At 52.2% G+C, this 12,986-nt stretch overlaps 2 protein-coding genes across 5 annotated transcripts in view; one reads left to right on the top strand and one right to left on the bottom strand.

Annotated features, from left to right (window-relative positions):
- LOC125431154 (katanin interacting protein) overlaps window positions 1-3,558 on the bottom strand; it is a 28,833-nt gene extending 25,275 nt beyond the window's left edge. For 2 of the 4 annotated variants that reach the window (XM_048493848.1, XM_048493849.1), the window contains exons 1-2: window positions 3,386-3,518; window positions 2,641-2,717 (exon numbers count right to left, since the gene is read on the bottom strand). In XM_048493848.1, coding sequence (XP_048349805.1) covers window positions 2,641-2,702 — 62 coding nt within the window. In that variant the 5' untranslated portion in view covers window positions 2,703-2,717; window positions 3,386-3,518. The other 2 variants (XM_048493850.1, XM_048493847.1) reach the window with 2 other exon arrangements.
- A 17-nt stretch (window positions 3,559-3,575) lies between these two features.
- The window catches only part of GTF3C1 (general transcription factor IIIC subunit 1), a 29,559-nt gene continuing 20,148 nt past the window's right edge, over window positions 3,576-12,986 (top strand). Inside the window, exons 1-10 of the mRNA XM_048493845.1 lie at window positions 3,576-3,837; window positions 4,428-4,637; window positions 5,410-5,583; window positions 6,242-6,385; window positions 6,570-6,666; window positions 7,389-7,512; window positions 9,255-9,413; window positions 10,024-10,139; window positions 10,237-10,546; window positions 11,037-11,248. Coding sequence (XP_048349802.1) covers window positions 3,617-3,837; window positions 4,428-4,637; window positions 5,410-5,583; window positions 6,242-6,385; window positions 6,570-6,666; window positions 7,389-7,512; window positions 9,255-9,413; window positions 10,024-10,139; window positions 10,237-10,546; window positions 11,037-11,248 — 1,767 coding nt within the window. The 5' untranslated portion in view covers window positions 3,576-3,616. The remainder of the gene's footprint in view (window positions 3,838-4,427; window positions 4,638-5,409; window positions 5,584-6,241; window positions 6,386-6,569; window positions 6,667-7,388; window positions 7,513-9,254; window positions 9,414-10,023; window positions 10,140-10,236; window positions 10,547-11,036; window positions 11,249-12,986) is intronic.

Genomic DNA, 12,986 nt, shown 5'->3' with positions numbered 1-12,986 from the left:
AGAATGATGTGAACTATCCCTCTGCCCTCCTGAGAGCAATTCATACATCTCACCCTAAATTTAGGCAGAAGGAGGGGGCCTTTGCCGTTCAGCCTGATAGATCCTACTGCAAGGGAGCAAGAAGGAATGGCCTATCCCTGGAAGGGGCAATGTCTAGCAGGAATTGTTGACAGTGCAATCCCATGCAGGATTACTCTAGTCTCAACACATTAGCTTAGGCTGGAGTAACACTATGTGGCATTGCAGTGCTCAACATTCAATTAAAACAGCCATTTGAAACCTTTTTTTTTTGTATTTAACAATTTGATTTTCTGCTCCCTCAGGACCCTAGAAGTATTTTGTGAAGCTTCTGATTTCAAATTTTCTTTTCTTGTCTGCAGAAGACAGGACTGTACTGACCTGAAGCTGCTGTGCACTGAGGTTTTTGGTGCAGACATCCGAGTGAGACTGTGCCTGTGCGCAGGCCTGCCTATAGTCAGATCTCTATCTAGCTCTAGAACTATGGGGGGGACGCCCCTCCCTCTTAGTCAGGAAATGCAGGAGGTTTTCCCACTCAGTCACATGTACTGGGCAGAGCATCACCACTATCCTCAGTTCCTGCTTGCCGCTGTAAGCTCAGGTCTCAAACATCAATCACAGAGGGGCAGGAGGGAGGGTCTGCACTGAAGACCTCAATGAACAGCAGTTACAAGGAAGTCCAACCCTGTCTTCATTTTTGGTGTCAGCTGCAAGTTTCCCTGCAGCTATCTGTTGTCTGGAAACCCTGAACGCCTCAGCTTGCAGGGCTTGAATAGTGGCCCTTGCTTCCTCTGGGATGCCTTCTAGGTAGAAGGAAAGGTTCTGCCACACGGAGGTGGTATCCGCCCAGGATAGCTTGGCGCTGTGGCCAAATAGACCTTCCTGCCCACAGCAACCAAGTGCCAGCTCCCTTTATCAGCAGGTGCTGAGTGCTGGCCAGCACGAGCTTTCTGCTGGAGCTCTTCGGTGACCACGGATGAAGGTGGGGGAATGGGGGATGAAGAAGTGCCCTGCCTCTGATTGAATATGATAGAAGTTCTCTATCTTCCTAGATGACACAGGGACAGAGGAAGGCTTTGGCCATAATGGACCAGTCAGTTCAGTAAGGCCCCCCAGGATGGGAAGGGCCATGATAGCGAGCGCCTCAGGGTGAAGGTGACCCAGGATCCTGTCCTTAGGATGGTTATCTGAAGTAGTCATCTGCAGGTCCAAAGCTGTGGCAATGAGCAGCATTTGTTCAGAATAAATCCGCACATTTTCATTGGGAGACACAGGGTTGGGGTCCCCCACTCTGTCATCAGACAACGTCTTGGATAGAACCTCAGATCCTCAAACTGAAGTGACAACCTTGCCCGCCTCTGCATCTGAGCCCTGCACGTAATCCTGGACTTGCAGGGGCTTTTGGGGGGAGGTCCCAATGGGTAGCCTCTGAAAAATGTTGACCCAACAAGCCCTGATATCCCTGATTGCCATACTGAGGCCAGTGGGGTTCAAGTCGCTACTGGGTCACGGACGTCATGAGGACTTCTTGGTTAGGCGGGATCTCTGCTTCCCCATTAGAAAAGGACAAGATCAGGGACTCAGAGTGTAAACACAGGGAGAGCTAAGACCTGCTCAGGAGCAGAGGAGAGGTTCTTGGCAGACTTGGTCTTGTGGTGGTGTTTCCGTGTCCTTGTGTGTTTTGTGATTTTTAATTAGAGGAACACTCTCTTTCTTATCTGATTTGTGTTTCCCTGCATTGTACTTCCAGGCAGTAGAAACCATCGGAACGGAGGAGGGCTCCTCTGGAACAGAGGTCCACTTTTTCAGAATGGAGGCAGTTGCCTGAATAGAGGAATTGCCTGAACCAACAGCACCAGAACAGAGGGAACAACCATGGGAACAGTGGAGCTGCCTAGGGCGGAGGATCCTCTCAATTTGGAGGGAAGAACAGGGCTGGGAACAGAGGCAAGTATATCGGAACGAGTGGATGGCCTTGAAATGCATTTGCAAGGTTCCTGCGCCTGGCACTGATCTAGCTGATGCGGCTTTAGGGGTCTGAGCACCACAGCAGGGAGAAGCAGCCACCGGAGTACGCTTCCAAAGGGCTGCTTTGAGTCAAAAAGCCCTCGCTTTGTGAGTAAAACTCAAGGAGATGTTACAGGTCTGCATGTTGTATGTCTTGTTGAGGCACAGGAGACAGGCAACATGGTTGTCAGACTTAGTCATCTTCGTACCACAAGGGGTACGCTTCTTAAAGCCCATCATAGATTCCATTTCAACTGGGAAGACCCGAAGAAGAAAATAAACTGTAGAAACACTCAGACAATAAAGAAACTAGAGTACAGCTGAACTGCACACTAAAGCAATAAGAAGAATTGGAGTAGAGGATGCCCCGCCCAATACATGTGACTTTGAGTGGGAAAACCTCCCATATCTCCTGACTGGGAGGGAGGGGTGTCCCCCCCACAGTTCTAGAACAAGACAGAGATCTGCTGATGGGGCTGCACCGGAAGACCGAAAAAGAAGAGACAGTTTATGTGAAGGGTTCTTGATTATCCAGGTCAGATTCAAAATCAGAACTGGTTTCTTTCCTACCAGTGACATCCTGTGATGGGTGATGCAGTGAATTACGAAGCATACCTTTTTCTCTGCTGAAGTAACACTAAATGTTTGTCATGCTTCTCATCAAAGTCAGTCACCATGTCCCTGGGTTGACTCTGAAACACACACACACACACATGCAGATGAGCTACAGTGGAAAAGGGGGTTTAGTCAAGCAGCCTCCTGCTCTTTGACAGCATGTTTCGCAAATCAATTGCATACATCAAAGCTAAAGTTCCTTACAAAGGACTTATTTGGAAAATGAAGATAAATTTGGTCAAATCAGTTTGCTCCCTCATGGTGGGCTTACACTGTGCCTGTGCATCCATTTAATCTCCTTCCTGGGGGCAGCAAAAGGCCGTCCCTCCGTGGGATGGCTGTCCATGGGAAGCACAGAAGAGGTCTCACCAGGATGCGTTTGGTGTCAGTTTCTTCTGCTTGGCCTTGTCTCCTCTGACCATTGAAACTCTCCTAGCTTCCGAGCAGGAAGACCCTTCCCATCCCCTTCGCACAGCAGGGTTTCCGGAGCTTGTCTGCCTGGGTTGCCAACTCCCGCTAATTAAGCCAGTGGGGATCTGGGGGAGGGGTACCGTTCTCTCCGGGAGAGCTGCTCCCTTTCTAGCCTCTCGATCACCTGTAAATCCGGGAGGTCTCCAGGCTTCGCCCGGAGGGGAGTGAAGTGTTACCCGCTGCAGAGTAGCCACCGCCCGCCGCCCCACTCTGGGCCTGCCGGGCGGCACCGCCCCGACCTCCCTCCGCCCCGCCCCGAGGGCCTCCAACCCACCCAGGCAGTCGGCGCTCGCCGCCGGCCCAGCCAGGGGCTCCGAGCCTCACACCGCCCCCATTTTCCGCTCCTGACAACAGTCGCCGCCGGCGGGCCTGGAGCCGTTGCCTCGGTTACCGCTGAGGCGGTGGGACGCGCGGGCGCCTGCAGGTGACGTATTGCCGGCCGCCACTGCGGGACACATCCGGGGCGGCGGGGTCGCGCGTGCGCAGCGGTGCGGCTGCGGCGGCGATGGAGGCGCTGTGGGCCGCGCTGGACGAGGTGGCGCTGGAGGGGCTGGAGGGGGTGACGCTGACCGGGCTGTGGGAGCGGCTGGCCGGCCGCGTCCCGCCCTTCCCGCTGGCCCTCGAGCCCGCCGCCCGGCAGCTCCTCTGGGCCACGCTGGCCTCCCGGCCCGAGCTCCGCTTCCACCTGCTCCCGCGTCCGCGGCCCCCGCTTCGCCTCTTCGACCGGTGGGTGAGGGGCGGGCGGGCGCCCTGGCGTGCTCGTGGGGGGGTTGCCAGCCTCCAGGCGGAGGAGGCGGGAGATCTCCCTGGCGGACAGCTGCTCTCCAGATCACACCATTCGATCAGAAACGTTCGTTTCGCGTCCAGAGAAAAGGGGTGCTCTGGAGGGGGGCTGCTGACGGCGCTGTCCGTCTCCTTCCTAACCTCCTCCTGCAGGCGCTGCCTGTACATCGTTGCCAGATGTTGCCAGATCAACCGTTAGCATTTCTCGACCTTTTGAGACACACCAGCCGGTCAGAAGGGCACAAGACTCCCTCCCTTGCATGAAATGGGCGTGTTGTGTTGCCTGACATCTGAGGCCAGTACCTCTCCCTGAGAGCTTCCAGACTGAGCAGTGGTTTACTGCCGTGTCTTCTGCTCTCAGGCTGGTGCAATGCACCACCTCGGCCTTAGTGCCTTCAGGCTGGATGGTCCAGGAGCATGCGAATCCTTCCATTCTGCACATCTGTCTATCTGCACCATACTTAAACAGCAAAACCCCCTACTGATTCCAGTCAGGCTGCCTGAAAGAGCTCACACATTACTTGTTGTTTCAGGTACGAAGAAATTGACCTTGAAACAGGCATACTGGAGACCAAGAGAGATCCCATTCCTTTAGAGGACATTTATCCTGTGCACATGGTTGTGGACAACTGTGATGGCATCCAGGGCTCATGCCAGTATTTTAAAGAGAGGCTGGATATAACTGATCAAATCAGGACAAAGGACATGCAGTCCTGTTGCACTTGCACGGAGGCTTATGACAAGTGAGTAGCCCAAATTTAGTCGTGAAATAGCTCAGGAGCCATAGCTGCATCAGACTAAGGTCCTCCTTCTTCAGCATTCTGTTGCACTTGTGGGTGTTACTGTACCCCCTCTCCCCCGACCCTCCCCCCCTGCTGAGAAGCAGGGTACAAAGCCAAGAGCTGTCTGCTGGCTGTTTTGTTCCCACCTGACACTTGATGGGATGGTGCCTCCAAATGTGGTCACTAAACATTTGCCAATTTGTCTAATCCACTTTTAAAGCTGCCTTTTATACAGCTCAACTCTGCATTTTGTGGTGGTGAATTCCAGGCCGTTCATTATGTCAAGCAGAATTGTCACTGTCTACTTTCTCAGTTAGCCTTTCAGCTTCATGGGGTGTCCTTCAGTTCTCCCGTTAAGGATGACACAGAGAGAGCTCTGTCTCTACCTTTTCCAAATAATTTTGAATTCTGGCACCTGAGCATCGTGTTTGGTGTCATTTGCACTCACCAGGTGTTCTGACTCTGTCCTTCTCATTAATAAAGCTGCCTATTATGCAGGTCTCATGTTCACCTTTTTACATTGGTCAAAAGCCCTGTTTGTCAGAATGATCCCCTAGTATTTGCGTGCACATAACCTTCAGATGCTGCTTGTAAAACCAAAGCCTGCATCTCCTTAAAGAATGTGTATGGTAAGTAATAGAAGGTCTTCTGCATGGTTTCCCCCAGAGTCTGTCTGTGCCTCCTTCAGGAGTCCGGCCTTCAACTTTTATTGTGTCTTATTCTTGCCATGCAGATGGGGAGAGAGGTTGCTCATTGTTGCCTCCCAGACTCTGCGGCATCGAGCGCTGATTGGTTGGGAAGGGGACCCAGATTTAAAACTTCCTGACTTCTCCTACTGTATTTTGGAGCGGCTCGGCCGTGCTCGATGGCAAGGGGAGCTCCAGAGGGACCTCAGTGTGGCTTTCAAGTAAGTTGGTAGGCAGTGGTGTCAAGGTCTTAGGCCTTGATGTCGCCTTCACTTTCTTTCTGGACTTTCAGCTCCAGTTGCGAGACATGTGATTGGTGCTGCCAGGGAGGTGGGGTATCAGCAGTTACTTCTTGCTGGCCAGGAGGGAGCTACTTTACCTTGCAGGCTGCTATTGCTTCAGCTTGTCTGCCTCTCTGGCTTCTTACAGGGTGTCTCTGGAATATATTCAGCACTCTCTCTAAATTTCTCTGTCTTCTCATGTCGCTGTTTATGTTATGGGACTGCTGAAATGTTGAAAAGCCAATTGCCTATGCCCTTGGGTAGATGATGAATCTTTCACCATAGTCAGACCACAACAGGTGTGTTTGACTATGTATGTATGATGTTGTGTTTAAACAATTGGGGACCACTTGCATGAGCAACAGGAGAAAAATAAGAAATAAAGTTAACTTGTTGGTGCCAGCTTACTGTTGGTGTCAGCATGTTTCAGCTCAAGGAGCCATGATTTGGAGAAGCTAGAAAATGTTTCACATCTAGCTTAAGACTCCAGTTCATTTCCTGGTCCAGTTAGCATCATTGCACTAGAGACTGATGTTTTGAGAATTCCTTTCTGACCCTTTCACGCTGTTTGCTATAAGAGGACAAACTGTCATTCCAGAGTGGATGCCGGGAAGCTTCACTACCACCGCAGGGTGCTTGACAGGAACGGACTCATTTCCATGCAGTCCCATGTGATCCGGCTGCCCTCAGGGGCCCAGCAGCATTCCATTCTTCTTCTCCTGACCCGCTTCCACATCGACAGGTGTGTTCCAGACTGGCGAGGGCCTGGCTCCGGTTTTCACAGCCAGCGGCCAGTGGCTCTGCCTTCTCTCCTGTTGCCTCTTCTAGTGCATTCCTGTTAGCTTGCAGGTTGGGCCAGCAACAGACGTTGCTTTGCTGTTTCTCTTTGCAGCGTTTACTCATGCTTGCCTCTTCTTGGGGTTTAGGAGGAGCAAATATGATATCCTTATGGAAAAGCTCTCTGGTATGCTGAGCGGTCGGCCAGGACAAATGGAGACCCTGGGGAACATTCGAGAGGAGCTGGTAAGATGACTTTAAAAGAAGGTTAGGCAGGTTCCTGGAAGAGAGGCCCATCTGTGGCAACTGGCCAGGGAGACATTTCAGAGGCAGCAAACCTCTGAATCCCAGTGTGAGGGGACAGCAGCAGGGGAAGGCTTGTTTGCTGGCTGTCCAGCGCAGCTGGTTGGCTGCTGCGTTGGGCTCTGTTCAGTCTGCCTGACCTTGGAGCATTTGTCTACCAGAGGGAAAACTAAGTGTCCCACCCCTTTCAGACAGCTGTTGCTTTAGCAGCTAAATTTTGTTGTGCGTGCACAATGACAATAAATGCTTATGCTTATGACAACGACAATAAATGCTTATGCTTATGCTTAGCAGCTAAAAGCAGCTTAGAAAAACCACAGAATCCAGAGGGGTCTGGAAACTTGAGAATGTGCAGGGCAGGAAGATGCCAACTGAAGGTCCGACTGGCTTGGACCCTGGGGTGCGGCCCCTCAGGGGCTAGCAATGGGTGAGGTCACGGGGGGGCGGTGAACATGCACTTATGAGGCTGTCCAGTTAAGTCCCTAGACAAGATGCTCCTGGAACAGCGGAACAGGTTGAGAGGCTAAAGCTGGGAGTGGGGAAAAATCCAGCTGAGCACTAGTGATTGGTTCAATGGATATTTTACCTGCTGTCCATTCCTGAGAGGCAGCCATTTGGGCAAGAGAATGAATGCCGCTCCATTTGCCTGTCCTGCTGTTCTGCAGGGTCTCTGTGAGAAAACATTCAAACGTCTCTATCAGTATATGCTGAACGCCGGCTTGGGCAAGATTGTGTCCGTCCCATTGCAGAACATGTGCCCTGAAGGAGGTCCTTTCAAGACCAAGAGGGGTAAGGAGGAGGTTGTTCATGGGCTGGGGTGAGGGGAGGGAAGCCTGCCCTGGGGAACGAGATATGAGAACAGGGTTTTACATTTTATGTGCGTAGTGATTTTTTTTCATACATACAATACTGCACTCCCTCATCAAAGCTAACCTTAATGTCACTAACATGAAATGCATAACGAGCATATACAGTTCTACAGATCGGCACTTTTAGGAGAATTTATCATACAACGGCCTCAGTTTGTTGCAAGAAAAAAAATGCGTACATTCTGTACAAAAGAAAGATAGAGCTGCAAACCATCAGCATGGTGTGGTGGTTAAGAGTGGTGGACTTTAATCCGGAGAACCAAATTTGGTTCCCCACTCTTCCACATGAACGGCGGACTCTTATCTGGTCAACTGGATTTGCGTCCTTGCTCCTATATATGAAGCCTGCAAGGTGACCTTGGGCGAGTCACGGTTCTCTCAGAATTCTTTCAGCCCCATCTATTTCACAAGGTGTCTGTGGTGGGAAAAGGAAGGGAAGGAGACTGTAAACCACCTTGAGACCCCTCACAGGATGAAAGGCAGGGTACACGTTCAAACTCTTCTTTATCTTTTTCTGTCCTACATTGGCCCTTACATAACAGTTTTTCCATTCAAGAAGTAAACAGGAAAATGGAAAATAGAAAAGATGCATTTGTAGTAAAGAAAAATAATTTGATCAGAATCAAGTTTTAGTACATTTGGTTATGGAATTAAAACTGTATAATGTTAAAAATTTCAAACTCTTCAATACTGTATGATTATCATATGCATAGAAAATCCTGGGCAAAATGAATCATGTTTAAACAATAAATGTAATACTGAAAATATAGGGTCTGTGTCTATAAGCACGCATTCTACTGTAGAGTTGGACTGAGTGAAACAGCATTGTAGATGCCATTCCCGGAGAGAGAATATTTCACGGGAGGGTTTTCCCCCAGAACTCCCTGAAATTTCTGACTTCTCTGTTGAAAGAATTAGGGGAAAGTCCTTGGGGAGACAAAGGATTCTTTCCACTGCCTTCCTATCTCTAAGCAAAACCTTGCCAGCCTTCTCTTCCGACTCTAGCAAGGGCCTCCGAGAGGTTTGCCACAATCACAGGCTCCTTTGGATTCAGGCCGGCCATCTTTGGCCTTCTGCTGATGTGTGGGGAGGCAGCTGGCCGGAGGGGCTGTTTGAGGGATGGGCGATACATAGACTGACTGCAGGCTTGACTGCCTTGGGTCTGGGATGCCTTTGTGCCTGTGTAGTGCCTGCCAGATGGCTGGGATGCTCGGACAGGCGATGTGCGGGAGGCCAGGCTCCTCTAGCAGTGGCTGCAGCCTCCAGTGGTGGGGTGCTGTCTCCTCTGGGCTGTAAATCCAGACTCCTCTGAATTCAGCCAACCATCAGGCTGTGTGTTTTCCCTGGTGGCAACAGTGATGGAAAGTTACCGCTGACTTATGGCCCACCGCTCAGGATTTCCAAGGCAAGAGACACTGAGATATGGTTTTCCATTGCCTGCCTTTGCATTGTGATGCTGGACTTCCTTGGCCGTCTCCCATCCCAGCACTAACCAGCGCCAACCTTCCCAAAGCTTCAGCAGGAGCCCATCTGTTTTAGGAAGGTTTTTGTTTGTAAATTGTTTCTAAGGAGTGGTCCTCTCGAAGCAAACCTAGGCCATCTTTTGACATGCCTGACTGCTGTCCATGCCTGCATGTGCCCTGAATGTGCCCTTGCTCCTAGGGACGGACGTCATGGTCCGCTGCCTGAAGCTCGTAAAGGAGTTTCGGAAGAAGGTGGACGACGACCACGATGACGACGACGAAGAGGTGATCACCAAGACGGTGCAGCCCATTGACGTGGTGTGCGAGAAGGACATGCTGACACAGGCATACGAGCTGAGTAGGTTGTGCGGTGGGGTCCTTCTCCCTAGGCTGCGAATGAGAGAAGGATGTCTTTCAGCTGCCACCAGAAACTATAGTCTTTCATTTGGCATGGGAAGTCTCTTTCATTTGGCATGGGAAGCCTCTTTCATTTGGCATGGGAAGTCTCAGGTGCTCCAGTAAGGCCCACATGGGTACGGGTGAGATTGAGGTGACTTCACTTCCCTTGCGAGGGACAATTGCATTAGTCTCCGACTCGGCTTCTGAGACCCACAAAGGTCCTGGTGACTGTGAGGCTGGGTCAGTTGTGTGGGTGGTGAGTTTCTCCCAGTGAGTCTTCCGTCACCTTCGCCAGGGCAGTTTTGGCCTCCATCCCTGCTCTCACTCTGCCCATGACTCTGCAGAAATCAAGGCTTGGAAGGCTCCATCAGATTGTTATGGTTACCGAGCAACCTTCAAAATTCCTCAGGCAGCTTCATTTGCTCTGTTTGCTTCTTTCCAGACCCCAAAAATATGCCCATGGGGTCTTTTGTTTGGTGATCATGCTTCCCAAGGCTGAGCCTGTTTGCTATCTGGGTGGCATCCAGTACAGAGCCCACGTGGCTTGCTTTTGTCCTTCTTCTCTGCAGTAGAGAGCTGGGGGACCAAAGGCATTTCCCAAGCTGAGCTTCGAGCGGCTATGAATGTGGGGAAGCTGGAGGCGCGGATGCTGTGCCGCCTCTTGGAGCGCTACAAAGTGATCAAGGTAGCGTCGGTTGTGCCCACGGACCGCTGCTGCTACCCTTGCACGAACTCTGCAAGGGATTCATCAGCAATGACCTCTTTTCTCGATTCACATTCAGGGTTTTATGGAAGACGAAGGCAGACAGCGGACAACCAAGTACATCACCTGCACCTTTGCGGAAGAGAGCGACCTGAGCCGGCAGTTTGAGCGCGAGAAGGCCCGGAGCGAGCAGCTGGCCATGGCCAGCACGTCTGCTGCCCAGGAAGACTCCTTGCCGGGGGAGGAGGAGATGCCGCCATCTGAGCTGGTGAATGAGGAGGAGGAGGAAGAGGAGGATGAAGATGGCGTGGAGCCACGGAAAGCTGGCGTGGGGTCACGGACGAGGCTCCCGTTTCAAGCAGGCCTTTGCCAGTCAACCCCAACCAAAGGTGCAGTGTGAGCTGCCGGGCCAGGGATGCCCAGATGAAAACACTTTTTCTCTGCATGGGCACCTCAATGGCACATCCATATTCAGCAGTTCTTGGGGCCCCGACTTGCCTGTGCTTTGGGTTTCTTCCCTGTTGTGCTTGACTGGCTCCCTCCCTCCCTCCCTCCCTTTCTGTATTGGCGCTACTCCCAGAGCTTCTCTGATCCTCATCTGGGCAGGGCATGCAACTGGTTGTGTGGCAGGGGTGGAAGTTGTCTGATTTAGCGACAGTAGAGTTGGGTCTGAGATAAGGTACTTAGCGGGGGGGGGGGGCAGGCTGCAAGCCCCCCTGGGGAGCCATGTAGGGACCTGCCCCTCTGGCTCATGCTTAGCTGACTTCAGCGGGCCAAATCCAGCTTTGTAGGCTTGGCAGGGATCGTGTTCCAAAGGGAAAGGCTGCGGTAGCAGAAATTGTCGAACTGGTCGGTGACCAGTGATGATTTCTTGACCAGCCAGGAAATTGGCAGCTCCAGCGACCCCGGACAGGACCCGTACTCCTTTGCACTCCCCGGGATACCGAGATGAGCTTCCTGATCCTCTGGCAGACGATGATTCTGCTTCGGATGTGCTGAAGCAAGAAACCACTCTCTCCTCATGCGCCCATTCGGCAGACGAAGCCGGAGACCTGGTGGTGGTAGAGGAAGTCCGGCCAGAAACCCTCAAAGTAAGAGGCTTGGGCTTGAATCCTTCACTTCCATTATGAGCGTGCATGTTTTGTACAGTTGAGTGGGTGGGCTCTTGAGGTCTCCAGAGGTACCCAGTGAAGGTGAGGAGTGGCAGATTCAGGATGGATGAAAGGAAAGACGTCTTTGGGACTAAAATATGGAATTTGCTGGCAGAGGCAGTGGTGATACTTACAGGAACAGGTGGCTTTAAAACGCACGGAGGAGAGATGTGTTGGCGGCTACTGGCCGTGACGACTCCAGGGTCAGTCAGCCTCTGACTCCCAGTCTCAGGAGGCCAACATCGGGGAAGGCCCCTGTGCCCTGTTGTCGGCCCCATGTGCTGCTGGTTTAGATCAGTGGTGGCGAACCTTTGGCACTCCAGATGTTATGGACTACAGTTCCAATCAGCCCCTGCCAGCATGGCCAATTAGCCATACTGGCAGGGGCTGATGGGAATTGTAGTCCATAACATCTGGAGTGCCAAAGGTTCGCCACCACGGGTTTAGATGGACCTTAGCTGGTGTGATGCAGCCGGGCACTTCCGATGTTTCTCTGTGGTGGGTGCTGGGGAACCCTTCTTTGGCCTCAGTAGTGACTGAGAAGTAAGAGCTGTCCTGAGCCCTTGCTTTGCCCTGCCTTTCTTGCAGGGAGCAGGAGGGAATGAGAGCAAGGTTTGCTTGGGGGAGGGGCTGCCCACTCCAATGTGGCCGGAGTGGGCAGGGGGTGTGGCTGAACAGGTACAGTGGCCAGCTGCCGTTTGGCCTCCTTGGTTGCCCCTCTCTGCATGCCGGCACTGTGGGAAGGTGGTTCCCTGTGACTTCGGGCTGTTTAGAATTCAAAGACAGCAAAAGATCTGACCAGGAGGCCAGTGGGGAGAGGCTGCTTGTTGGGGGGAGGAGGGTGTTCCCCTGTTTGATTTAGAAACGCTTCTTGGTTGCTTAAATGGCACAGCTGTTATCAGTTCCATGGCTCATGGCTGTAGCAGAAAAGGCCTCTCCAAGTCCCTTGAGAAGAGTGGAGTTTTGGATTTTTATCCCCACTTTCCCTCCTGTAAGGAGACTCAAAGGGACTGACAAACTCCTTTCCCTCTCCCCCCCCCCCCCGCACAACGAACACCCTGTGAGGTGGGTGGGGCTGAGAGAGCTCCAAAGAACTGTGACTAGCCCAAGATCACCCAGCTGGCATATGTTGGAGTGCACAAGCTAATATGTTCACCAGATAAGCCTCCGCAGCATAAGTGGCAGAGTAGGGAATCAAACCCGTTTCTCCAGATTAGAGTCCATCTGCTCTTAACCACTATGCCACTGAAGGGCAGCTAGCCAGCCTGGAGGTATAAATGAAAGGGCTGCAAAGTCATCCATTAAGGCCCTTCTGTACCCCTGAGCCCGTGGGATGCCCCAGACCCAGTCCTGTGGATGGTTCCCTCTCTGAAGAGTGGGCAGATTCAGCTGTCCCCCCTCCCCCTTGCTTGCCCTTCCATTATTGAATGAGCTCCCCTTGTTTACTTGCCTCCAGGGGAAGTGTGAAAACAGATCCATTTGACCGGGGCATTGGTACGACAGCCCCATTTAGTATACAATGTTAGCTTTACATCTGCTGTGCTCCAGTTGTCAGGATTGCCGCCCACCCTGGACCAGTTGGAGAAAGGTGGGGTGCAAAGGTGTTAAAGGGGAAATGAAGAGCAGGGTGCTGTGGCGGCCATCCTGTTTGTGGCCCCCTGGGTGGACAGAATGCTGG

The sequence above is a fragment of the Sphaerodactylus townsendi genome, linkage group LG04 (assembly GCF_021028975.2).
Source record: "Sphaerodactylus townsendi isolate TG3544 linkage group LG04, MPM_Stown_v2.3, whole genome shotgun sequence".
Classification (NCBI taxonomy): domain Eukaryota; kingdom Metazoa; phylum Chordata; class Lepidosauria; order Squamata; family Sphaerodactylidae; genus Sphaerodactylus; species Sphaerodactylus townsendi.
The sequence above is the reverse complement of the archived record's forward strand: the minus strand, read 5'-3'. Positions and strand labels throughout refer to the sequence as shown.